Below are 26,724 nucleotides of genomic sequence, written 5' to 3'. Positions count from 1 at the left end.
TTGTTGTTGTTGTTGTTGTTATTATTATTATTATCATTATTATTACCATTATTATTATTATCATTATTATTATTATTATTATTATTATTATCATCATTATTATTATTACTAGCCAAGCTACAACACTAGTTGGAAAAGCAAGATGCTATAAGCCCAAGCGCTCCAACAGGGAAAAATAGCCCAGTGTGGAAAGGAAATAAAGAAATAAATAAATGATGAGAAGAAATTAACAATAAATCATTCTAAAAAACAGTAACAACGTCAAAACAGATATGTGATATATAAACTATAAAAAGACTTATGTCATGTTAAGTGGAAAACAGAAAGATGTTACAATGAGCATTGCTATCTAAGGTGGAAGAATTGGACTAATAAAAATGGTTGATTCGTCTGTAGATTTAACAGATGGGAACCTAACAGAAGAGGTAAGTCACAGAATAATCATAACAGAGGTAAAAGGATATATGCAAAAAGTTAAGAACTTGACTTATCTTGGGAATAAAGTAATGTACGGATAGATAATTGAACCCACTTTCCTTTAAGTAAATGAATTACGGAAACTAAATATGCTTGAAAGCAAAAATATTAAAGTTATGTAGAAGAACTATTTGTGTTGCATAATAATAGACAAAGATAAATAAGGTGAGAAATTTGGAGCTATGCTGAATTTGTAAAATGCTAACCATGAGAGAGAGAGAGAGAGAGAGAGAGAGAGAGAGAGAGAGAGAGAGAGAGAGAGAGAGAGAGAGAGAGAGAGAGAGAGAGAGAGAGTATCCATTGTCACCTACAAATATGGCGGATCAAAACAACCTGAGGACGACCATCCAGTACCTTTCTACTTTACATCGTTATCTATCTTCCAATCTAAAATAATTACACAACAATTATAAAATATATGAACGCTAATTTTAATCTTTTAAAAATAATAATATTAAAAACAGTAAATGAATAAAATTAAAAGGTTCATACCACATTATTAAATAAATTGTTTTTGAAAACAGCTGATCGACGAAGTAAACATGGCGGCCACCGTCTTCAGGTCTTTTCTCTCAGCGGGGAAAAATGCTTCGAAAATCGGTAAAGTTCTCGAATATAATCCATTATTTTAATAATTAAAATTAGTTTCAAGCTTCTAAATGCAGAATTAGGCCTAATATTATATGTGTGTGCATTAGCCTACAGGTAGAAGCCTACGGTATTGATGTTGTCTAGAATATTAGATAAAAACTATTAATTTAATCTAGTTATTTTTTAATTAGGTTTAATCTAATATGCAAATTATATGAATTGTGTACTTGATATATAGTTTGTACAGTTTAAGATAGACTAACAACGTTAACCCAGTGCTACCGGTTAAATTGGCCCTTGATAAAACCACCCGGCTAAATTACTCCACGAAATAGCACAATATTTCTTCTCCATAGGGCCAGGGAGGCTATTTCTCGCCGAAATCCACCCAGGTGGGAAAAGGTAGTTGTAATATGATGAAGAATTTAAACAAAACTCGGCAATTAAATAGACGAAAGTTTTTTCTTGTTAGGCAGGAGGTAGAGGGTTGTAATGACATATAACACTGCATAAGTAACTAATACTATAGCATTGATTTGAGTGAATATATATCTATACAGAATCCGGAGCCTTTGTACATCAGCGGCCAGTTCCTCATGCATTGATTACAAATGGAGGTAATTTTGTATATTATTACATCGTGTGACTATGCACAAGAAATATATGATTTCCTATAGCAAATAACGAGATTTAACCGATTTTGATGACCATTTCAATCGCAAACAAACAGATCAACCAATTCGGTTAGTTATAAGTTGACGAATTGGTTGATGTTATTACGGATGAAATGAATGAGAAAACCAGTTAAATCACGATATCTACTATAGGAAATCATATATTTCCTGTACGAAATCACACAATGAAATACAATACAAATGAACCATATAAATATTAACACTGTGGACATATATACTGAGTTAAAATATATAAACAACAGATGTCGGGGACGATAACATTAGCAACGTTACCAATGGTTGACAGAACTACCAACGATGACGAATGGTACACAGTGTTACCAACGGCACGATGTCTATACTAGAGGTAGAAATAAATTTTTCCATACGAAAACTAAATAATACTTCCATAAAACTATTACACAATAAATAGAGAGTACCAAAAGGCCACAGAACCTAACAAACCCACCTAACCTTGCCTAGGAGTACCCCGGTCACAAAACACATATATTAAGAATGGGGGAATGACTTACCTTGATACACAGTACTACCAACGGAGACGAATGGTACACAGAACTACCAACGACACGATGGCATTACTAGAGCTAGAACTGCTAAATATCTCCTCAGATATATTCAATAATTTCTCCATATAACTGGTACGAAATATATAAAAAGTACAGGAAGGCCACAGAACCTAACAAACCCACCTAACCTTGCCTAGAAGTACCCCGGTCACAAAACACGAATAATGACTATTGAGGAATGACTTACTTTTATGAAGGAAACGTCGAAACTTGCTGGACTCGGAAGGAAGAGACAAAGGCGCACGACACTAGGGGCAGTTTAAACGATGAGGAATAACATTGTGAGATTTAAGAAAATGGTCAACATAACCTGAATTATCAACAAAATCACCATGGAATTGAGCCACTGCTTTTAGATACGGAATGCTGCAACCGGTACGAGTTTCTATAATATGTTCCATCTCAAAATACGGGGAAAAAAACGCACTAGTAACGAAGGACGAGTAACTAGGTCAAAGGTTAAAACGGGAAAGGCAGGGGAACAATGGGTCGGAAAACAGCGCATACAGAGATAAAGGAAGGGGGGGTAGGGAGATATCTGAATAGGCCTACTACCTAGAGTGATGATTGGTTAAGGGAAAAACAACGAACAAAAGAGTGAAAACATGAATGAACTAAATACGGAAACTAGACGAAAGAAAAGTTTTATAAGACACAGAGGAGAGAAAAGGAACTAACCAACAAAAATAAATACAAACAATATAGGAAGATAAAATGGAATGAACGGTAAATAATAGAGAATGGGAATATAAAATGAGGAGATCATACCGAGAATTAACTGGATAAAAAAACTAGTCCAGGGTAAGTATTTATGTGAAACCGGGAAGGGATAAAGAAATAACTCAACAAATAAAACCAATATAGGAAGGTAAAATGGAATGAATGATAAATAATATTGAATGGGAATAAAAAATGAGAAAATAACACTAATAAAAAGAGTAAAAGGGGGAGTGGAAACTCCTGCGCAGGGGGGGGGGTATATGCGCAGATCGGAAACTGATGAAACGAACGTACGTACAAATGGGAAAGGAAATAACAAAACAAATAAACCCAATATAGGAAGGTAAAATGGAATGTATGATAAATTATATTGAATGGGAATATAAAATGAGAAAATAATACGGTAATAAAAAGAGTAATAATGGAGAGAAACTCCTGCGAAGGGGGGTTATATAAGCGAAGGACGGAAGGTGGGGCAAACGAACAAATGGGTGCTAATGTTAGCATGAAACGCTAACATTTGATCTACATCAGGTATGGAATTCTAACATTTAATCTACATCAGGCGTTGGCAGCACTGGTTACTGTATTACTACAAGAAATAACCTTTGAAACGGCTCCTCCCAAATATATCCAGGTATACTGATTTGTCTTTTTCTACGGTTATAATAAATACCAGAAAGAAATGTATAGAGAAGAAAAGGACTGAATTACGGTTATATATCGGTTCCCCAGTATGTTTTCCCCACCCAAAACCCCGAGTTCCCACTGGGGGTCCCCCATTATCGGCGGATATAGATGTATATATATTTCTGTAACTATTCATTTGCGACGGGAACGAGTGTTATTTTCGAAGGGAGCGTAATTTTTCCTATAAGAAAAAGTAGTTGGAATACTAGGATACATTGAGATGTAATAATATACAATGAAACCCAAATGGACATTAACTAACTTAAACTTTCACCCCCTAACCTAACCTACAAGCCGTATCCTTACCTACTTCCCTAGCGGGAGGCGACCCCCTTACACTGCCATATTCTAAGTTAGACATAATAAATCATATAGGTGGCCGCTATCGTACATACACCCCCAGAATCCTCTGTAAACATATGAACTGTGTTTCCACTTAACCTATAGAATAGTGTTGTAAATAGGCAAGTGAAGGTTGGTTGACCCGCCAATCTACATATTCCCCCCCCCCCACAAAATCTTACTGGACCATCGTAATATCGCTGTGCGATCCCTCTCCTCTATATAATAAAGAGACTTTCCTGTTAATGCCCCACCGCTAATTTCCGATATAACCCCAATACTAATTATCAGGTTGGTTAGGTTAGGTAAATTATTTAATATGTAGGTGGATAAAATTATAACCTAACCTGAAAAAAAATAGTATTGCTGTTATATTGGAAATTAGTGGTGGGGCATTAACAGGAAAGTACTAAGAGCAAGTGTCTGGCTAAATATATATATATATATATATATATATATATATATATACTGTATATATATATATATATATATATATATATATATAAATTTCATCATCATCATCTCCTCCTACACCTAATGACGCAAAGAGCCTCGGTTAGATTTCGCCAGTCGTCTCCATCTTGACGTTTCCCACAAACGGCCAACCCAGTGGATTGTAGTTAGGTAGGGGGTGGGAAGGGTTGAAAATGTGCGTGCATATCTATTTAAATATTTAGATGCCATTTTTTATGGCTCGGTAGACTAGTAGATAAATAAACGCCAAATAGACAAATAAAATTTGTCTATTGTTGTACATGGAAATATGATGAACCGCTAAAGATAAATGTGTTGAAACAACAGTAACATTGCCTAGAAAACCTATAGGCTATGTACTGTATATTTACAGTAGTGATGCATTTATTATTATTATTACTTGCTAAGCTAGAACCCAAGTTGGAAAAGCAGGATGCTATAAACCCAGGGGCTCCAACAGGGAAAATAGCTCTGTGAGGAAAGGAAAAAAAGGAAAATAAAATATTCTAAGAAGAGTAACAACATTAAAAATAAACATCTCCTATATAAACTATAAAAACTTGAACAAAGCAACAAGAAGAGAAACAAGATAGAATAGAGTGCTCGAGTGTACCCTCACCTAACCTAGCTTAGGTCTTGGGTCCCTACCTATTGACCCTCTCTACTGATCTGGCGTAGCACTTTGAATTTAATAAAATCACGGGGATTAAATTAAGCCTTACTTGCATGCTGGATTGATACCGAGCTTAGATAACCCTGGTGGTAGCGTCCTTGCCTGGAGATTGCCAGACTGGGGTTCGAGACCCGCTCAGACTCGTTCAGTACCTTTGGTCGCTGCAACCTCACCATCTTTGTGAGCTAAGGATTGGGGGTTTAGGGGAGCCTACAGGTCCAACTGCTGAGTCATCAGCAGTCATTGCCTGGCCCTCCTTGTTCCTAGCTTGGATGGAGGGGTCTTGGTCACTGAAACCCCAATCCCTGGTCTGGGGACACTTTCCTAGCTCTTCTTAGTACAAAAACCATCAGTGCTAGGAATATCAAACATTTGTTATTGTATCGCTCCTAAATTTCCTTTTAATTGATTAATAATTTTACACTTGCTTTGTAAAACTATCTTGCACATAAATAATAAAAGTACCTGTACTGTAAAAAACTGGAGTTTACTGGACGTACGATACGTGTAATGGGATTTGAAGGCTTAATGTAATACGTTTAAACCTCCCCTTTGATGACGGTTAATATTTAAGTAATTGGTGCAATGCCTTATTTACGTCATGTTTTCCACAGTTTTGTGGTACATTGTTATAACTGTAACTGTTATTTTCCTATTTTTCAATATTCCTTTATAGAATATAAGACAAGCTTATAGTTATATAATAGATCTTCTGTTCTTTTCTGCAAGACTGACATTGATCTAATTTATCTATTTTTGTCAGGCTTACCCCGAGGGATGGTGGTACGCCATAGCAGTACTCAGCTTACACATCGTAAGTAGAATTTCACAGTACTGTATAGTAATGAATTTGATAGTTTAATTTTAGAGCCTCGCTTAAGTTTTGTAAGATCTTTATGTACATTTTCCTTTCAATAACTTCCTTTTGAAAATGAGGCTGAAATTACTGGAAATTCGGAGCTTATGATTATTTATTGGGATTATTAAATTGAGCGTTTCTTGTCTGTTTTAGTACCTTTGTTAAGGATGAAAGCATCGTTTTAGATTGCTTTGGAAATTCTTGACATTTATGTTAGCTTGGATACTTCAGTAAATTAATTGCAATACATAGTTCATTAACTTGATTATTAAGTAGGTTCTTTCGCATCAAAATTGCTCTCAAGTCGTCATAATTGACTTAGTACGCTAAGATCGCCTAGGGCTTATAGGTCATAGACTCCAAAATTGACCGCTGAAATTCAGTTGGTTAACACTGACATAACTAATGTCGAAGGACCTTTTTAAAAACAAAGCATTTGGTTCTTTTCTAGTTTAATATTCGTTTATGTGCATCGTATTTATAGATAGCATTCGTTCTAAATTTTGTGATCGTATTTCAGCAACCGTAAGACCACAAAATGCAGTGGAGAGACAGACTGTGAGTGAATTTGGCCAGTATGTGGCTGAATGTTTGCCAAAGTACATTCAGAAGGTAAGATATAATTATTTGAAGCATTTCAAATAGTTTTTATTATATTGAATGAATGTGAAAGTCAATTTACCCAGTGTGGAACAAATATTTGTGTTTGGCTTATTCTCCTTCAATTGTATTTTTTTTTAATTCAGGTTTTGTTAACAAAAATATTTTTATTTGCACAATTTGAAAGTTTTTTTTTTATGTTGAATGTATATGGCCACAGCTTTTTAATAAATTCGATTTACCATGGAGCAAATATTTTTGGTTTGTCTTTTTTTCTTTCTATCAATTGTAATTTTTTAATTTGTTTTTATCGTATGACTTTTCTATACTGTTTATGCCATGGCAGGGGTGGGAGTTAAAGCCTACACTACAGATGGTACTAAAGATTCCTTACAGCACCTTTCCAACTCCATCTGGATTACTTTTTATCAATTTTCTTTAGTCTTTTTCCTCCTACATGTCTCACCACTTTTAGCTTGACACTAATTTGTATTTTAACCCACTATTCAAACCATCTAAGTCTGAAACTTTGGCTTATTTACCTTCCCTTTGACATGAAGTCTCTACGTAAATTCATTTGCAATATTATCTTTTGACCTCGACTGCACTGCAGCCATCCATCTAGTAGTTACATCTATTGAAATCTGGCATTTTCTGCATTATAGTTCTGACCCTAGACTTGAATTCTCTGGCATTTTCTGCATTATAGTTCTGACCCTAGACTTGAATTCTCTGGCATTTTCTGCATTATAGTTCTGACCCTAGACTTGAATTCTCTGGCATTTTCTGCATTATAGTACTGGCCCTAGACTTGAATTCTCTGGCATTTTCTGCATTATAGTACGGACCCTAGACTTGGATTCTCTGGCATTTTCTGCATTATAGTACGAATTCTCTGGCATTTTCTGCATTATAGTACGAATTCTCTGGCATTTTCTGCATTATAGTACGGACCCTAGACTTGGATTCTCCGGCATTTTCTGCGTTATAGTACGGACCCTAGACTTGGATTCTCCGGCATTTTCTGCATTATAGTACGGACCCTAGACTTGAATTCTCCGGCATTTTCTGCATTATAGTACGGACCCTAGACTTGAATTCTCCGGCATTTTCCACATTATAAGTACTAACCCTAGACTTGAATTCTCTGCCATTTTCTGCATTATAGTTCTGACCCTAGACTTGAATTCTCTGCCATTTTCTGCATCATAATACTAACCCTATTCACACAATAAATCCATGCATTTCTTTGCTTCAGGCTCTGGCTACAGAATTTTTCTTACTGTGTTTTTAATCTGCTTCATAAGTCAGTATTTCCACAAAATAATTGAAATATTCCACCTTGTAGGAGATTCCTTTCCTCAATATGAAGTGGAGTCTTTCTCTCTACCATATTGCTTTCTTCTAGTGTTGATTTCCATCATAAATACAATCAGTAGGGGGTAATTAGAATGAAATGCCAACAATTGGGTCAGTTGGTGAGAAATTGTGCCCTGTGGATGTATTGAAAACTATTCATAATTTGTTTTGGAGTTTTTCTTTGAAATCAGGCAAGGTTTTAAACCTGTATGCCATCTATGACTACGAGCTTGATATTATTATTATTAAATGCTAAGCTACAACCCTAGTTGGAAAAGCAGGATGCTATAAGCCCAGGGGCCCTTAACAGGGAAAATAGCCCAGTGAGGAGAGGAAATAAAGAAAAATAAAATATTTTAAGTATAGTAACATTAAAATAAATATTTCCTATAAAAACTTCAACAAAACAAGAGGAAGAGAAATAAGATAGAAGTGTGCCCGAGTGTACCCTCAAGCAAGAGAACTCTACTCCAAGACAGTGGAAGACCATGGTACAGAGGCTATGGCACTACCCAAGACTAGAGAACAATGGTTTGATTTTGGAGTGTCCTTCACCTAGAAGAGCTGCTTACCATAGCTGAAGAGTCTCTTCTACCCTCTTCTATTAGTTATATGAAATTATTTAAATTTTTATGCCATGATACTCCAATAGTCTTTTATTTGCAGGTGCAAATTACTGCCGGGAATGAACTGGAGTTGCTAATAGCACCCGATGGAGTCATCCCGGTGTTGACGTTTCTTAAGGATCACACCAATGCTCAGTATTCTAACCTTTCAGATCTCTGTGGGGTAGATTACCCAGCTAAACCGTTTCGATTTGAGGTAAGTGGAATTTTATATATGAAATAATTATGCAATGTTTCATCTACCTTTTTCCCATGATAAGAGTTGAAATTCAGTTATGTGCGAGATTGGAATTTTATATATGAAATAATTATGCAATTTCTCCTCTACCTTATTCCCATAAGAGTTGAAGTTCAGTTATGTGCAATCCTCGCTTGTATTGACAAATAAATTAGAACACTTCTATCACCCATCCTCTCAATTCACGATCCTCGCTTGTATTGACAAATAAATTAGAACACTTCTATCACCCACCCTCTCAATTCACGATCCTCGCTTGTATTGACAAATAAATTAGAACACTTCTATCACCCACCCTCTCAATTCACGATCCTCGCTTGTATTGACAAATAAATTAGAACACTTCTATCACCCACCCTCTCAATTCACGATCCTCGCTTGTATTGACAAATAAATTAGAACACTTCTATCACCCACCCTCTCAATTCACGATCCTCGCTTGTATTGACAAATAAATTAGAACACTTCTATCACCCACCCTCTCAATTCACGATCCTCGCTTGTATTGACAAATAAATTAGAACACTTCTATCACCCACCCTCTCAATTCACGATCCTCGCTTGTATTGACAAATAAATTAGAACACTTCTATCACCCACCCTCTCAATTCACGATCCTCGCTTGTATTGACAAATAAATTAGAACACTTCTATCACCCACCCTCTCAATTCACGATCCTCGCTTGTATTGACAAATAAATTAGAACACTTCTATCACCCACCCTCTCAATTCACAATCCACGCTTGTATTGACAAATAAATTAGAACACTTCTATCACCCACCCTCTCAATTCACAATCCTCGCTTGTATTGACAAATAAATTAGAACACTTCTATCACCCACCCTCTCAATTCTCGATCCTCGCTTGTATTGACAAATAAATTAGAACACTTCTATCACCCACCCTCTCAATTCACAATCCTCGCTTGTATTGACAAATAAATTAGAACAATTTTATAGCCAACCCTCTCAATTTTCTATTTGTTGGCTAGTTATAAGTACATGAAGTTATTTTAGGGGTAAATAAGGCTGCCATCATTACTGACATTATGATCAAGATGTTTTTAGTAATATTACGGTAGAGTCCCACACAGCGACATTACCGCTTGCCAGTACATAGGAGCTTGATGCTTTTCTTTTTAGGCAAGCGAAGCATTGATTCTACTGTACAGTGAACCCTCGTTTATCGCGGTAGATAGGTTCCAAACCCGGCCGCGATAGCTGAAAATCCGCGAAGTAGGGACACCATATTTACGTATTTTTTTAACATGTATATTCAGACTTTTAAAACCTTCCCTTTACGTAGTACTGTTAATAAACTACCCTTTAATGTACAGAACACTTAATGCATGTACTACAGTACCCTAAACTAAAACAGGCACAAATATTAAGGCGATTTTATATCATGAGTTTCCTAAACACGCCAAAAAGCACAATAAAAAATGACAACCAATGTTCTGTTTACGTTTATCTCTGATCATAACGAAGAAACAGACGCATTTACACATCTGTGTATAGGTTAGTTTTTGCATCGACAGCAATCTTACCAAGTACTGTATTGACTTTGTTATTACCAATATTCTACTTAATTTTTCTTAGAACTTCCAAATAAATGAAATGAATGCCCTTTATAATTATAATGTTTTTCTTTATGACTCCGCCTGAAACGGAAACCTTCCATTTGTTTACGCTCCATCTTCAATCATAATAAACAAACGAACGCATTAAACACACATGCTCAAAGTGATAACTAATGATATAAAACATTTAGTAAACATTATGTTATTACAAATATTTTACTTATCATATCCATATAAATTCCTAAATGCGTAGCAAAGCTGGAAACCTTTTTTTTTCCTTATGCGTTTAATCCACAATAGCAAACTGCCGCTAATGACAGGATGATAATTTACGATAATTTTAAACTGTTACGAAAGATAATTGTTCTTTCCATATCCAAAATACTTTTCCTAACTTCAGTTATAAGTCAACTTGTACCCACCTCACCATATGCAAAAAAGGTAAAAGAAGAAGAAAGTACTAGGCCATTTTTAAAGTCATCGAAAAATTAAGTTAACGCTATTACGTTCGATGTGACAGAGAGAGAGAGAGAGAGAGAGAGAGAGAGAGAGAGAGAGAGAGAGAGAGAGAGAGAGAGAGAGAGAATGGTTTTAAATGTACTAAATAATGAATATGATAGGTTATAACACATTGGTGCTTATGTAATATTAACTGTATAGATGGTTTGAATAAGTTAAGAAATGGTGTAAACAATTCTTTGTTAATGTATTCGTGGAAGCTAGACATCAGCTGATGTGATCACAGCCAAAAGTAAAACAAAAAGAAGTCAAAAATACTCAATTTTTAAAACACCCCCGAAATTTAAAAACACAAGTACATGTTTTATTATAGCGCAATTGACTATTTAAAGAGTAAAAGTTTTCTGGAATAGAATGGTGTTTCCTAAAAAATAGTAGTTTGCTGACAAAATCGGATACCGTATTTTAAGCTATGATTGAAATGGATGTATACACGGTATCATTTTTTCGTTTTGTATTTAATTGACACTTTAAGAAAACCGATTTTGGTTTGTTCATCTATTTGTAATTATTGTATAACGCGAGAGAGAGAGAGAGAGAGAATCAGCTGTTGTAATCGAATGCCGTGTTTTTATTTCCTGTACCTCCTGAAGCGAGGAATTGATCGCTACAACTAACAATATTCATGTTAATTTCATTCTTAAATTCAAGTTGCCATATGTGAACTAAGGTTTTATTTCTTACGGGGAGAGAGAGAGAGAGAGAGAGAGAGAGAGTTGTTTTAAATGTAATAAACAAAAAAATATGATAGGTTATAACACATTGGTGTTTATGTAATATCAACTGTATAGATGGTTTGAATAAGTTAAGAAATGGTATAAACAATACTTCGTACGCGCATATTCTTGAGACCGGCAGCTAGACGTCAGCTGATCTGATTACAGCCAAAAGTAAAACAAAAAGAAGTCAACAATACTCAATTTTTAAAACACACCCGAAATTTAAAAACAAAAGTACACACTTTCTTAATGTGCAATTAACTATTTAAAGAGTAGCAATTTTCTAGAATAAAATGATGTTTCCCCCAAAAATAGTGGTTTGCTGATGAAATCGGATGCCGTATATAATGAAAAAAGTCCACGAAGTCGTGAATCCGCGATGGTCGAACCGCGAAGTCGTGAATCCGCGATGGTCGAACCGCGAATTAGCGAGGGCTCACTGTAATGCCAAGCAAGAGAACTCTAACCCAAGATAGTGGAAGACCATGGTACAGAGGCTGTGGCACTACCCAAGACTAGAGAACAATGGTTTGATTTTGGAGTGTCCTCCTAGAAGACCTGCTTATGGCTGAAGAGTCTCTTCTACCCTTACCAAGAGGAAATTAGCCACTGAACAATTAGAGTGCAGTAGTTAACCCCTTGGGTGAAGAAGAATTGTTTGGTAATCTCTGTGTTGTCAGATGTATGAGGACAGAGGAGAATCTGTAAAGAATAGGCCAGACTATTCGGTGTCTGTGTAGGCAAAGGAAAAGAACCGTAACCAGAGAAAAGGGTCCTATGTAGTACTGTCTGGCCAGTCAAAGGATCCCATATCTCTCTAAAGGTAGTATCTCAATGGACGGCTGGTGCCTTGGCCAACCTACTACCTAGCAATGTATAGACCAATTGTTTTCTCATTTATACAGTACTGTATAGCAGATTGTATTATTTCTCTCTATTCGCTGTATCTAATTTTTTTTTCAGGTGGTGTATAACCTCTTGTCCCTGCGATACAATTCAAGAATTCGCGTGAGGACTTACACCGATGAATTGACACCAGTTGACAGTGCTTGTGAAGTAAGTGTATTGGTGTACAGTACACATTATCATATTGTATTTGAGAAATAATATAATACAGATAGTCCGCAACTTACAAACATAACAGGTTCCAAGAAGCTGTTTGTAAATCTATTAAGTCTAATTTTGTTAAATTTTACCCTAGGGTAAGCTTCACGTAACTTACATGCCTACAATTTTCAACTACAGAATTTAACGAATAGTCCTATTAGACATTGCAAATGTTGTCTTACTTACTGCATTAAATTACATAATATTTCATTACAGTATTTCATCATGAAGTTTTGATACAATATCTGAGAAGTATTTCAGTTAGATTTCTCTTTGTATCTCCGAATGTTTCTAAATTGAGGACATTCTGCACAAGTAATGATTTCCATTGTGTAACAGAGTGAAAGTCTGATATTGCAGTAGAGTTTTTGGAGAATTGAATTAGATACGACTGTCAGGTACTCGATTTATTTATCTCGAGTCTCCGTTGCATAAAGTCTTGGAGGTTTTTTCGCATTGTGTTACGCGAACCTTTTGTCCCAGCTTTTTAAACCTGGATGGGATTTATCTGTTTACCCTTCCCAGTGTTAAAATTTGATCTTTTCTAATTTAATTTTTCATACTTTGCTTATAAGGTATCCTCAAAATATTAAGGTAATATTGTATAGAGAACTTTCATATATAGTGGGAGTACTTTTTTGTTAGTAAGTGCTGTATAATTGTAGAATGGAATCAAACTTACATTATTAATGAGTTTATGATCTTTTTCAACCTTCAGTATCTATACAGTTGTAAAAATTAATGTAGATTAGAAAATGTTGGGGTACGTGCAAATGTGTACGCAAGACAAATGTATCAGTGCTTCCCCATCACATTCCTCAGTAGTTGTTGTTGGCCATATCAGTTATATCATAGGTGTTTATTCCGTTTTATATTTTTTACAGATTTCTTATTCTTTCTTTATCATAAACATCATCTCCCATTACGCCTATTAACGCAAAGGGCCTCGGTTAGATTTTGCCAGTCGTCTCTTATCTTAAGCTTTCAATTTATTACTTCTCCATTCATCATCTCCTATTTCCCGCTTCGTAGTCCTGAGCCATGTAGGTTCTAGGCTGAGTCTTCCAACTCTTCTAGTGCCTTGTTGAGCCCAGCTGAACGTTTGGTGAACTAATCTCTCTTTATGATGATAGATAATTTTAATTTCTTGGTACTGTAATTTCTTTGAAGTTTTGTATATTTATTTTCATTATCAAAGGGGGAGGCAAAAGAAGATAGTAGTTTTTCATTTTAGAATGGAGATGTACCCCAAAACATTTTTAAACTTTGTGTGTTGCAACTTGATATGATCAAGTGATTAGGTCTCCTCTCGATTCCCTCCAGTAGGTTAAGAATTGAAACAGGTATTTAGGTCCTGCTAGACAATACTTGCTTGGTTCTATCTTATGCAACTTTTCGTAGAAACTAACCGTTCACATTTAGCCTCGTGTTGGCCCTATATATTGAAGGAGACAAGATTATGCATTTCCAGTTGCGCCTTGGTAGTAAATTGCTTAAGCAGGGCAGTTGATGAAAATATTAGCAGGGCTCACAAGTATGCACTTGAAATTAAATTTTTGTCTGTATGTAATTTTTCAATGCAAAATACCTTGCAACTGAAAGTGTTGGTCAGCATTCTTTGTGTTTTATTTGAAGTTTTATCACTCGTACGGGGAAGAGGGTGACTTTGATAGAAGGCATTGGAGAGGGCGCATCAGGCAATTGACCCCTTAATGTAGGGATAACAATGTGAAAGAGGAAGACTCATAGATACAAGGGGTATAGGTACTGTTTTGGTATGCGATCTCAGAAATTATTCTTTTACTTTGGTATGTGATCTCAATATTTTTAATAAGGTATTAAAAAAAAAAAAAACAAGAATCGAAAATCTAATGGTTCTTGCTTGGCCGTGCCGTGCGCTAGAGAAAATATAAAAACATCAAGCTCCGTGTGTACTGGCAAGCGGTAATGTTGAACTACGCACGCTAACATCAATGATTGATTATTAGTTCTTAGATAATTATTCCCGATTTTTTTTTTTGAAAAATGTTATTTTCATTAGTAAAATAAATTTTTGAATATACTTACCCGATAATCATGTAGCTGTCAACTCCGTTGCCCGACAGAATTCTACGGACGGGATACGCCAGCGATCGCTATACAAGAGGGGGGTGTACTCACCAGCGCCATCTGTGGCCAGGTACTGCAGTACTTCTTGTCAACACCACCTCAATTTTTCCTCGGTCCACTGGTTCTCTATGGGGAGGAAGGGTGGGTCAATTAAATCATGATTATCGGGTAAGTATATTCAAAAATTTATTTTACTAATGAAAATAACATTTTTCAATATTAATCTTACCCGATAATCATGTAGCTGATTCACACCCAGGGGGGTGGGTGAAAACCAGTGTACATGTTAATCAAGAAGCTAAGTATCCCGTATTTCATATTATCAGTTATTCAAAATAACAATGAAATTATAAGTACCTGGTAAGGAAGTCGACTTGAACCATTACTCTGCCTTTAATAAGTTCGTCTTCCTTACTGAGCGCAGCGTTCCTCTTAGGAGGCTGAACAACTCTAAGGTGCTGAAGTATAAAGGGCTGCAACCCATACTAAAGGACCTCTACACAACCTCTAACCTAGGCGCTTCTCAAGAAAGAATTGACCACCCGCCAAATCAACTAGGATGCGGAAGGCTTCTTAGCCTACCGTAACAACTCGAAAACAACAATAAAAGCATTCAAGAGAAAGGTTAAAAAAGGTTATGGGATTAAGGGAATGTAGTGGCTGAGCCCTCACCTACTACTGCACTCGCTGCTACGAATGGTCCCAGGGTGTAGCAGTTCTCGTAAAGAGACTGGACATCTTTGAGATAGAATGATGCAAACACTGACTTGCTCCTCCAATAGGTTGCATCCATAATACTCTGCAGAGAACGGTTCTGTTTGAAGGCCATCGAAGTAGCCACACAGCTCTCACTTCGTGTGTCCTTACCTTCAGCAAAGCAAGGTCTTCATCCTTCATGTGAGAATGAGCTTCTCTAATCAGAAGCCTTATGTAATACGAAACTGCGTTCTTGGACATAGGCATCGAAGGTTTCTTAATGGCACACCATAAGGCCTCTGATTGTCCTCGTATAGGTTTTGACCTTTTAAGATAGTACTTTAGAGCTCTGACAGGGCAAAGAACTCTCTCTAGCTCGTTACCCACCATGTTGGAAAGGCTAGGAATTTCGAACGATCTAGGCCAAGGACGTGAAGGAAGTTCATTTTTTGCCAAAAACCCGAGCTGTAAGGAACATATAGCTGTTTCGGATGTGAATCCTATGTTCCTGCTGAAGGCGTGAACCTCACTAACTCTTTTGGCTGTTGCAAGGCAGACGAGGAAAAGAGTTTTGAGAGTAAGGTCTTTGAAAGAGGCTGACTGGAGAGGTTCAAATCTAGGAGACATAAGGAACCTTAAGACTACGTCTAGATTCCAGCCTGGAGTGGACAAGCGACGTTCTTTAGAGGTCTCGAAAGACTTAAGGATGTCCTGTAGATCTTTGTTGGAGGAAAGATCCAAGCCTCTGTGGCGGAAAACTGTTGCCAACATACTTCTGTACCCTTTGATCGTAGGAGCCGAAAGAGATCTAACATTCCTAAGATGCAACAGGAAGTCAGCAACTTGGGTTACAGAGGTACTGGTAGAGGAAACTGCATTGGCTCTGCACCAGCTTCGGAAGACTTCCCACTTGGATTGATAGACTCTGCGAGTGGATATCCTCCTTGCTCTGGCAATCGCTCTGGCTGCCTCCTTCGAAAAGCCTCTAGCTCTAGAGAGTCTTTCGATAGTCTGAAGGCAGTCAGACGAAGAGCGTGGAGGCTTGGGTGTACCTTCTTTACGTGAGGTTGACGTAGAAGGTCCACTCTTAGAGGGAGAGTCCTGGGAACGTCGACCAGCCATTGCAGTACCTCTGTGAACCATTCTCTTGCAGGCCAAAGGGGAGCAACCAACGTCAGCCGTGTCCCTTCGTGAGAGACGAACTTCTGAATAACTCTGTTGATGATCTTGAACGGCGGGAATGCATATAGATCGAGGTGGGACCAATCCAGCAGAAAAGCATCCACGTGAACTGCTGCCGGGTCTGGGATTGGGGAACAGTACAATGGGAGCCTCTTGGTCATCGAGGTAGCGAACAGATCTATCGTTGGCTGACCCCATAAGGCCCAAAGCCTGTTGCACACGTTCTTGTGAAGGGTCCATTCTGTGGGGATGACTTGACCCTTCCTGCTGAGGCGATCTGCCGAGACATTCATATTGCCTTGAATGAATCTCGTTACCAGCGTGAGGTTTCGACTTCTTGACCAAATGAGGAGGTCCCTTGCTATCTCGTACAGCTTCCTCGAATGAGTCCCTCCCTGCTTGGAGATGTACGCCAAGGCTGTGGTGTTGTCGGAGTTCACCTCCACCACCTTGTTTAGCAGGAGGGACTTGAAGTTCATTAAGGCCAGATGTACTGCCAACAACTCCTTGCAATTGATGTGAAGCGTTTCCTGTTCCTTGTTCCATGTTCCCGAGCATTCCTGTCCGTCCAAGGTCGCGCCCCAGCCCGAGTCTGATGCGTCCGAATAGAGATGAAGATTGGGGGTCTGAACAGCTAACGAGAGACCCTCCTTGAGAAGGATGTTGCTCTTCCACCACATGAGAGTAGTCTTCATCTCTTTGGTAACAGGAATAGAGACCGCTTCGAGCGTCATATTCTTGTCCCAGTGAGCTGCTAGATGGTATTGAAGGGGGCGGAGGTGGAGTCTCCCTAACTCGGTGAACAGGGCTAACGATGACAGGGTCCCTGTTAGACTCATCCACTGTCTCACCGAGCATCTGTTCCTCTTCAGCATGCTCAGGATGCACTCTAGGGCTTGGTTGATTCTTGGGGCCGACGGAAAAGCCCGAAAAGCTTGACTCCGAATCTCCATTCCCAGGTAAACGATGGTTTGGGAAGGAATAAGCTGGGACTTCTCTAAGTTGACCAAAAGACCCAGTTCCTTGGTCAAGTCCAAAGTCCATCTGAGACTCTCCAGACAGCGACGACTTGTGGGGGCTCTTAAAAGCCAGTCGTCTAAATAAAGGGAGGCTCTGATGTCCGCCAAGTGGAGGAATTTCGCAATATTCCTCATCAGTCGCGTAAACACCAGAGGTGCCGTGCTTAGGCCAAAACACAGGGCTTGGAATTGGTACACAACCTTTCCAAAAACGAATCTCAGAAAAGGTTGGGAGTCTGGATGAATGGGGACGTGAAAGTAGGCGTCTTTCAGATCCAACGAGACCATCCAGTCCTCCTGCCTGACCGCTGCTAGGACCGACTTCGTCATCTCCATAGTGAACGTCTGCTTGGTGACATAAGCATTGAGCGCACTGACGTCCAGCACCGGTCTCCAACCTCCTGTCTTCTTGGCCACCAGGAAGAGACGGTTGTAAAAGCCCGGGGATTGATGATCCCGGACTATCACCACTGCCTCCTTCTGTAACAGGAGCGACACCTCTTGATGTAACGCTAGCCTCTTGTCCTTTTCCTTGTAGTTGGGAGAGAGGTTGATGGGAGAAGTGGTCAGAGGGGGATTGCGGCAGAATGGGATCCTGTAACCCTCCCTTAGCCACTTGACAGACTGGGCGTCTGCACCTCTTCTTTCCCAAGCTTGCCAGAAGGTCTTGAGTCTGGCTCCTACAGCTGTCTGGAGAGGAGGAGAGTCAATGTTTGCTTTTCGAAGACTTGGTACCTTTCTTGGACCTGCCCCTGTGACCGTATGGGCGGGTACTTCCTCGGCTGGGGGCTCTGCCACGAAAGGGCGGAATAAATCTGGTAGCAGGAGTATCAGCCACTGGGGTGCGGTAAGTTCTTGGTACTGAAGGTGCAACCTTAGCCTTCCGTGCTGAAGAGGCCACGAGGTCATGCGTATCCTTCTGTATAAGAGCCGCAGACATTTCCTTGATAAGATCCTCAGGAAACAGGAACTTAGAAAGAGGAGCAAAAAGTAACTGTGACCTTTGGCAAGAGGTGATACCAGTGGAAAGGAAGGAGCAAAGTTGTTCCCTTTTCTTGAGGACTCCCGATACAAACATAGAGGCAAGTTCGCCGGAACCATCGCGAATTGCTTTGTCCATACAGGACATGATCAGCATGGCCGAGTCTTTGTCAGAAGGGGCAGTCTTCTTGCTCAAGGCCCCCAGGCACCAGTCGAGGAAATTAAAAATTTCAAAGGCGCGAAAGACTCCCTTTAAGAAGTGGTCCAGGTCAGAAAAGGTCCAGCAGACCTTAGAGCGTCTCATAGCCGACCTTCGTGGAGAGTCAACCAAACTTGAGAAGTCAGCCTGGGCAGAGGCAGGGACCCCCAAGCCTGGTTCCTCTCCCGTGGCATACCAGACGCCCGCCTTAGAAGTCAGTTTAGGAGGCGGAAACATAAAAGACGTCCTTCCCAGTTGCTGCTTGGACTGCAACCAATCCCCTAACATTCTCAAAGCTCTCTTTGATGATCTAGCGAAGACAAGCTTAGTGTAGGCAGACTTAATAGGTTGCATGCCTAGAGAGAACTCGGATGGAGGAGAACGAGGGGTAGCAGAAACAAAGTGTTCAGGGTATAACTCTCTGAACAGAGTAAGGACCTTGCGAAAGTCAATGGAGGGTGGCAATGACTTGGGTTCCTCCACATCAGATGAAGGATCATCCAGGTGAGCAGCTTCATCCTCAGAAACCTCATCACCTGAGGGTTGAGAAGCGAGAGGTAACGATAAAGCGGTATGCTGAATGGCTGAATCCTGAAGAACGGGTGCATGCGCACTTGCGGATTCATCCTCAAGTCTCTGCTGTAGAGGATGAGGGCTGGTAATGACAAAGTCATGAGGCTGGGATGAAGGAGGTTCTGCGGGGGTCTGAGGAGCAAGCGTGGTGAGAGGCGAATGCTGTAAAGCATGAGGCTCATGCTGCATAGTCTGCGGTTCAAGTTGAATGGGAAGCGGCTCAAGCTGAGAAGAATGTGGTTGCTGCATGCGTTGAGGTGGCTGCCTCATAGCATGAGGTTCCTGCCTCAAGAGTTGCGCTTGCCTCAAGGGTTGAGGTGGCTGCGCAGAGAGAGGCTCTTGTCTCACGAGTTGAGGTTCTTGCCTCAAGAGTTAAGGTGCTTGCCTCGAGAGTTGAGGTTCTCGCCTCGAGGAAAGTGGAGGTGGTTGCCGCAAGAGTTGAGGTTGCTGCCTCAAGGATGGTGGAGGTTGTCGCACCGCAAGAGGTTGCTGCCTCGAGGATGGTTGCAACGCATGAGGCTCCTGCCTCAAGGGTAGAGGAGGTTGCTGCAAAGCATAAGGCTCCTGCCCCAAGTGTTGAGGAGGTTGCCGCGTGGCAAGAGGCTCCTGCCTCAAGGAAAGTGGAGGTTGCTGCACAGCGCTGGTATCTGGCAACTCCCAATGCGGCAGCTCACGCATGGAGGTAGCTTGAGGAACCTCAACATCATACGTCTGGCAGGCTGGACTGCGCAGAGGTGGAGGAGCGCTCGCAGGAGGAGGTGTGTTAACCTTCTCTGCCTGAAACTCCTGCATCAACACCGCAAGCTGCGACTGCATAGTCTGCAGCATAGCCAACTTGGGATCAACAGAAGTTGAGGTCTGTTGAGGCATAGCTTTAACAGAAGTTGAGGTCTGTTGAGGCATCGCTTTACCTCTCTTAGGAGGCGTGCAGCCATTCGATGACTGCGGCGAGTCCGAACTAGCCCAGTGGCTACACCTGGGCTGTTGGACTCGCGCGGTCTGGACCTTACGCTTAAGAGGCCTTGAGACCTGGGTCCAGCGTTTCCTCCCGGAAACATCTTCTGCAGACGAGGAAATTAAGGGCTCAATCGTCTGAGAGTGGAAGTGACGATCTCTATAAGATACGCCCGCAACCACTGAGGATACTACTGTGCGCCGATCAAGGCCTGCCGAACCCTTTTGCCTTTCGACATTGCTTCTCCCCTGGGCTTGGGAGCTTGCAAGAGGTCCCGGACTGGGAGGACGACTGGCACGCACAGAAGTATCCTCATGCGCAACACTGACACTGACACTAGGCACAGCACTGGCACTACCACTTCCCACTGCACTTTTCACTTTAAGTTCCTTGACATCTGCCAAGAGAAACTTGTGGTCACTCACTACCGACTCCACCTTATCACCTAAAGCCTGAATGGCACGTAAAACATCTGACATATCAGGCTGAGCACTAATAATAGGTTCGGGGGTAGCCACTACAGGGAGAGGAAAAGGTTGAGGATCATGGGGGGAGGAATAAAGCAAAGAGCGAGCAGAACTCCTCCTAACTCTCTCCCTCTCTAACTTAGTCGTATACTTGAGGAATTCAATAAAATCAAATTCCGAAAGCCCGGCACATTCCTCACATCGATCTTCCAACTGACAGGATTTTCCCCTACAGTCGGAACAAACGGTGTGAGGATCAACCGCGGCCTTCGGAAGTCGCCTATTACAAGTCCTAACACTACATCGTCTTTGGGTAGGAGCTTGAGAATGGTCGGACATCTTGAATCAGAGAACAGTCAAGGGGGGTTTCCAAATTAAAGCAAAGATCGTTATACCATTAATCAAAATCAATCCAAAAGCTATCTAAGCTAAGGGAAAAGCTTCCTGTATAGCGAAAGCTGAAATCTCAGAGCAATACTTCACCAAAACCGTGAACAAAGACTCCAAAATCATAAGCGTATCCATGTAGGTCTTGCCGGAAGCACGAAAGAGGAAAAATTGAGGTGGTGTTGACAAGAAGTACTGCAGTACCTGGCCACAGATGGCGCTGGTGAGTACACCCCCCTCTTGTATAGCGATCGCTGGCGTATCCCGTCCGTAGAATTCTGTCGGGCAACGGAGTTGACAGCTACATGATTATCGGGTAAGATTAATATTGAAAAATTAATGATTCTTGCTTCACCGTGAAGTGAAGTGAGATCGCATACCAAAGCAAAAGCACAACTTTGAGATCGCATATCATAACAGCACTGAGTGATATTATCCGTTGATCTTTGGACAATCATAGATAGTGATTTAAACGGATCACTAAGCTTATGTTTCAACACTCACACCTGGCATTTCTATTGGTTTAATAATTATAGACATGAAGGCCTTTTTAGTTATGTTTTAGTATCTCATATCTCCCAACATCTCTAGTGCCTGACTTACCGTACAAACACTCACAAAATCTAAAATTAAATCGTATATCGGTAAAAGTCTAATAATTTTACAAAGGTTTTGTTGCCGATAAGTACCGATTGTTGCTTATCCGTGTTTCCTTAACTGAAGATTTTCTAGATAAGATGAAGTATAGAAAACTGTATATTGTTGGTGGTGGACGATGTGGCAACGTCCCTGCTTGGTGATTGCCAGACTGGGGTTTGAGTTCCGATCAAACTTGTTAGTTTCTTTGGTCACTGCAACCTCACCATCCTTGTCAGCTAATAATGGGGGTTTTGGGGGAGCCTATAGGTCTATCTCTTGAGTTATCAGCAGTCATTACCTAACCCTCCTTGGTCCTAGCTTGGATAGAGAGGGGGCTTGGGCACTGATCATATGTATATATGGTCAGTCTCTAGGGCATTGTCCTGCTCGATAGGGCAATGTCACTGTCCCATGCCCCTGCAATTCATGAGTAGCCTTTAATTCTTTAAATCTTTTGGTACTGTATGTAAACCTTTTCCCTAAAAAGTGTTGAGGATAAATCTTGTCACTTGGTATAAGGTACCAGTAATTAACACGTTTAATATTACTCGACAGGTTCACAAAGCGGCAAACTGGTACGAACGTGAAGCCTGGGACATGTACGGCATCTTCTTTGCCAATCATCCAGATCTGAGAAGGATTCTGACTGATTATGGATTCGAAGGACATCCTCTCCGGAAGGATTTCCCTCTCTCAGGTTATGTAGAGGTAAGTGGTAACTTGTGCACTATAAGGATTACTTAAGAGTTGTAGCAGAATTCCTTTGACCCCTAACTGCACTTCTTATTATTATTAAAAGCCAAGCTACAACCCTAGTTGGAAAAGTCAGATGCTATAAGCCTAAGGGCTCCAACAGGGAAAATAGCCTAGTGAGGAAAGGAAATGCGGAAATAGATAAGCTACAAGAGAAGTAATAAATAATCAAAATAAAACATTTTAAGAACAGTAACATTAAATTATATATTTTATATATAAACTATAAAAACTTCAAAACAAGCAAGAGGAAGAGAAATAAGATAGAACTGCGTGCCCATGTGTACCCTCAAGCAAGAGAACTCTAATCCAAAACAGTGGAAGGCCAGGTACAGAGGCTACGGCACTACCAAAGACTAGAGAACAATGGTTTGATTTGGGAGTGTCTTTCCTAGAAGAGCTGCTTAGCATAACTGAAGAGTCTGTTTTACCCTTACCAAGAGGAAAGTAGCCACTGAACAATGACATTGCAGTAGTTGACCCCTTGGGTGAAGAAAAATGTTTGGTATTCCCAGTGTTGTCAGGTGTGTGAGGACAGAGGAGAATGTGGAAAGAATAGGCCAGACTATTCGGTGTATGTGTAATTAAAGGGAAAATGAGCCATAACCAGAGAGAGGGATCCAATGTAGTACTGTCTGGCTAGTTAATGGATCCAATAACTCTCTTAACCCTTTTACCCCCAAAGGACGTACTGGTACGTTTCACAAAAGCCATCCCTTTACCCCCATGGACGTACCGGTACGTCCTTGCAAAAAAATGCTATAAAAATTCGTTTTTCATATTTTTGGATAATTTTTTGAGAAAATTCAGGCATTTTCCAAGAGAATGAGACCAACCTGACCTCTCTATGACAAAAATTAAGGCTGTTAGAGCAATTTAAAGAAAATATACTGCAAAATGTGCTGGGAAAAAAATATCCCCCTGGGGGTTAAGGGTTGGAAATTTCCAAATACCCCGAGGGTAAAAGGGTTAATTTATAGCCTGCTTTATCTCCATTCTTGCCACCTTTCTAACATCTTGCTATACAACCTCCTCTAACGCCTACCTCCAGAAGTTTTATACCAGCTGTGACCAGATTTTTGGAAAGATCTCAATCTTTTAATTGAATTGGTAAAACTTTTAAGAAGTTCAGACTTGCAGCAAGTGTTTTTATGTTGAACAGGTTGACAAAAGAATTGTTTCAATGTTGTTAAAAATCTTAAAATATTCTAATTTTTTTTATCTATTACTTCTATATAGTTTATTTCTTTATGTCCTTTCCTCACTGGATTACTTTTCCCTGTTGGAACCCATGGACTTATAGCATCCTGCTTTTCCAACTACAGTTGTAGCTTGTCTAGATATAATAATAATGATAAACTTAGGTTTTCCCCTTGGTGTCGGTAGCCCCTTCTGGCACCAGAATCGAGCCATATATAAATTTAATCTTTAATTCCTTTAATATTTCTTTGAAAGAAAATTCTAACAGATATCCATCATTTTTTTAGGTCCGCTATGACGACGAGGCCAAGCGTGTCGTGGTTGAACCTTTGGAACTGGCTCAGGAATTCAGGAAGTTTGACCTGAATGCACCTTGGGAGCAGTTCCCTAACTTCAGGAAGGCCGCCGAAGAAGTTCCAATCAAAGAGGGCGGGGAGAAATAAATCAGCTAATGCTTTTTTTTCAGTCCAATATATTAAATCTAGCAAGATTCAGAGGTTGCTGTACATAGAAAATAAATTACATTCTTAAGTTCATTGGTATTTTCACCCAACTTCCTTTATACTTCACTGTTGCCTCTGTACTGACAGTGTTTTCATATTATCTTTTCAAGAATAACAATAACAACAAATGCAGCCATTTCTAGTCCACTGCAAGACAATGTCCTCAGACATGTCCTTATACATGCCTTAGGTTTTACCATTTTCATCAACACGTTGGCCAATGCGGAAGGTATTTGAGGGAGATTTACATCTGATCGCTCACAACAAACGAACCTAGTATGGGTAGCCCTGACTAGTACAGCTTTGCTGATCATGACGATACACAAACCCTTACACCACATTAAGGTATCCCCCCACTCAGAATAACAGGTAACATAAAATAACAACATAACATCAATCCCTACTTTCCCTGTTGGAGCCCTTGGTCTTATAGCATCCTGCTTATCCAACTAGGGTTGTAGCTTAGAAAGTAATAATAATAATAATATTCCCAAATATCTGATCTATGATTACGAAAAAAAGGGACAAATCCCTTTTCGTGAACATTTTGCTTTAATTACTTTGGGTAGGAATGTCTCAAGAACTTCTTGTAGTAAAGTAAAGATTAGTCAATAAGAAATGGAAGAAACTGATTGTATTATCCATTTCCAGTAAAAATATTTACCCTGACTATTAAACTACATTTCTATATTTTAAAAGACTGACCTGAAAGAATTTGTTTTATGTATCAGTGAAGTTGGTGAAATAAAATTAAAAAGTAGAGAAATTGAATATTAAACCAAAGGGAACATAGCAAAAATATGGAAGGCAATGTAGCTGTTGACCAAAGGAACTCTCAATATTTTCCAAATAGTCTGAAGGCTTCCCTAAATAGTGAAAACGAAATTTCCAAGCAAACAAGGATTGTTTGCACAAGTAAATTTTCATGGCTTCAACTTGAAATTTCATTGCCCTAAGACTTAAATTTTCTACCAAGTGGACAAGGATTGTTTGCAGAAGTAATTGTTCATGGCTTTGACTTGAAATTTCATGGCCCTAAGACTTAAATTTTCTGCCAAGTGAACAATGATTGTTTGCAGAAGTAATTTTTCATGGCTTTAGACTTGAAATTTCATGGCCCTAAGACTTAAATTTTCTACCAAGTGAACAATGATTGTTTGCACAAGTAATTGTTCCTGGCTTTGACTTGAAATTTAATGGCCCTAAGACTTAAATTTTCTACCAAGTGAACAAGGATTGTTTGCACAAGTAAATTTTCATGGCTTTGACTTAAAATTTCATGGCCCTAAGACTTGAATTTTCTACCAAGTGAACAAGGATTGTTTTCACAAATAAATGTTCATGGCTTTGATTTGAAATTTCATGGCCCTAAGACTTAAATTTTCTGCCAAGTGAACAAGGATTGTTTGCACAAGTAAATTTTCATGGCTTTGACTTAAAATTTCATGGCCCTAAGACTTAAATTTTCTACCAAGTGAACAAGAATTGTTTGCACGAGTAATTGTTCATGGCTTTGACTTGAAATTTCATGGCCCTAAGATCTAAATTTTCTACCAAGTGAACAATGATTTTTTACAGAAGTAAATGTTCATGGCTTTGACTTAAAATTTTAGGGCTCTGAAACTAAATTTTCTGCGGAGTGAACAAGGATCATTTGCTAAACTAAATGTTCATGGCTTGAAATCTTAAGGCCCTAAACATTAACTATACCTCGAAAGTAATTGATTAAAATATGCAAGATCCCACACTTCAGGATAGGATTACACATAAATGAAGTCAAAAGGAAACACATACGGTACTTTTGATTAACGTAACATGCAGCCTATGAAGGTAGCCATACCAAGGAAAAGCAGAGTTGAGTTTAAACTACAGTATACTGTAGTACTTCAGAACTTCAATTGTACTATACAGCAATAAAAGAGCTTTTAACATCCCATAATGATTGTATATTCATTATTGTTTCTGCAGGCTGCAAAACATTTAAAGACAAAACAATCTTCTCTGCCGGAGACCCATATCACTTATCATTTGCAAAAATGGAAAATTTGGGTGGAATGGGTCAGAAAATTAGATGTGATCAAGAAAAAGGTAATACAGCACTTGTTCACCCAAGGTGAGGAACAAGGCATTGTCACAATTGGAAGAAAAAGAATATTTACAGTATTGTACAAAATATATATTGAAGGTTGAAGTAGTTCTTGAGGTGAAACAAAAACCTTTTTTCA

At 39.4% G+C, this 26,724-nt stretch overlaps 1 protein-coding gene across 1 annotated transcript; it reads left to right on the top strand.

Moving 5' to 3' along the window:
* The first annotated feature begins 986 nt into the window (after window positions 1-986).
* On the top strand, window positions 987-24,532 carry ND-30 (NADH:ubiquinone oxidoreductase core subunit S3). The gene is made up of 7 exons (XM_068391027.1): window positions 987-1,077; window positions 5,992-6,042; window positions 6,608-6,699; window positions 8,713-8,868; window positions 12,693-12,785; window positions 22,599-22,751; window positions 24,284-24,532. Exons 1-7 carry the CDS (start codon window positions 1,020-1,022, stop codon window positions 24,437-24,439), a joined length of 759 nt encoding a protein of 252 aa, XP_068247128.1. The 5' UTR covers window positions 987-1,019; the 3' UTR covers window positions 24,440-24,532.
* Window positions 24,533-26,724: the final 2,192 nt, after the last annotated feature.

The sequence above is a fragment of the Palaemon carinicauda genome, chromosome 17 (assembly GCF_036898095.1).
Source record: "Palaemon carinicauda isolate YSFRI2023 chromosome 17, ASM3689809v2, whole genome shotgun sequence".
Lineage (NCBI taxonomy): Eukaryota > Metazoa > Arthropoda > Malacostraca > Decapoda > Palaemonidae > Palaemon > Palaemon carinicauda.
The sequence above is the reverse complement of the archived record's forward strand: the minus strand, read 5'-3'. Positions and strand labels throughout refer to the sequence as shown.

Bases quoted from the DNA above. Each gene is read 5' to 3' on its own strand.
- ND-30 (XM_068391027.1), top strand. From the start codon at position 1,020: ATGGCGGCCACCGTCTTCAGGTCTTTTCTCTCAGCGGGGAAAAATGCT. The intron at 8,869-12,692 runs GTAAGTGGAATT...TTTTTTTTTCAG, and splicing joins CTAAACCGTTTCGATTTGAG to GTGGTGTATAACCTCTTGTC. The intron at 22,752-24,283 runs GTAAGTGGTAAC...TCATTTTTTTAG, and splicing joins CTCTCTCAGGTTATGTAGAG to GTCCGCTATGACGACGAGGC.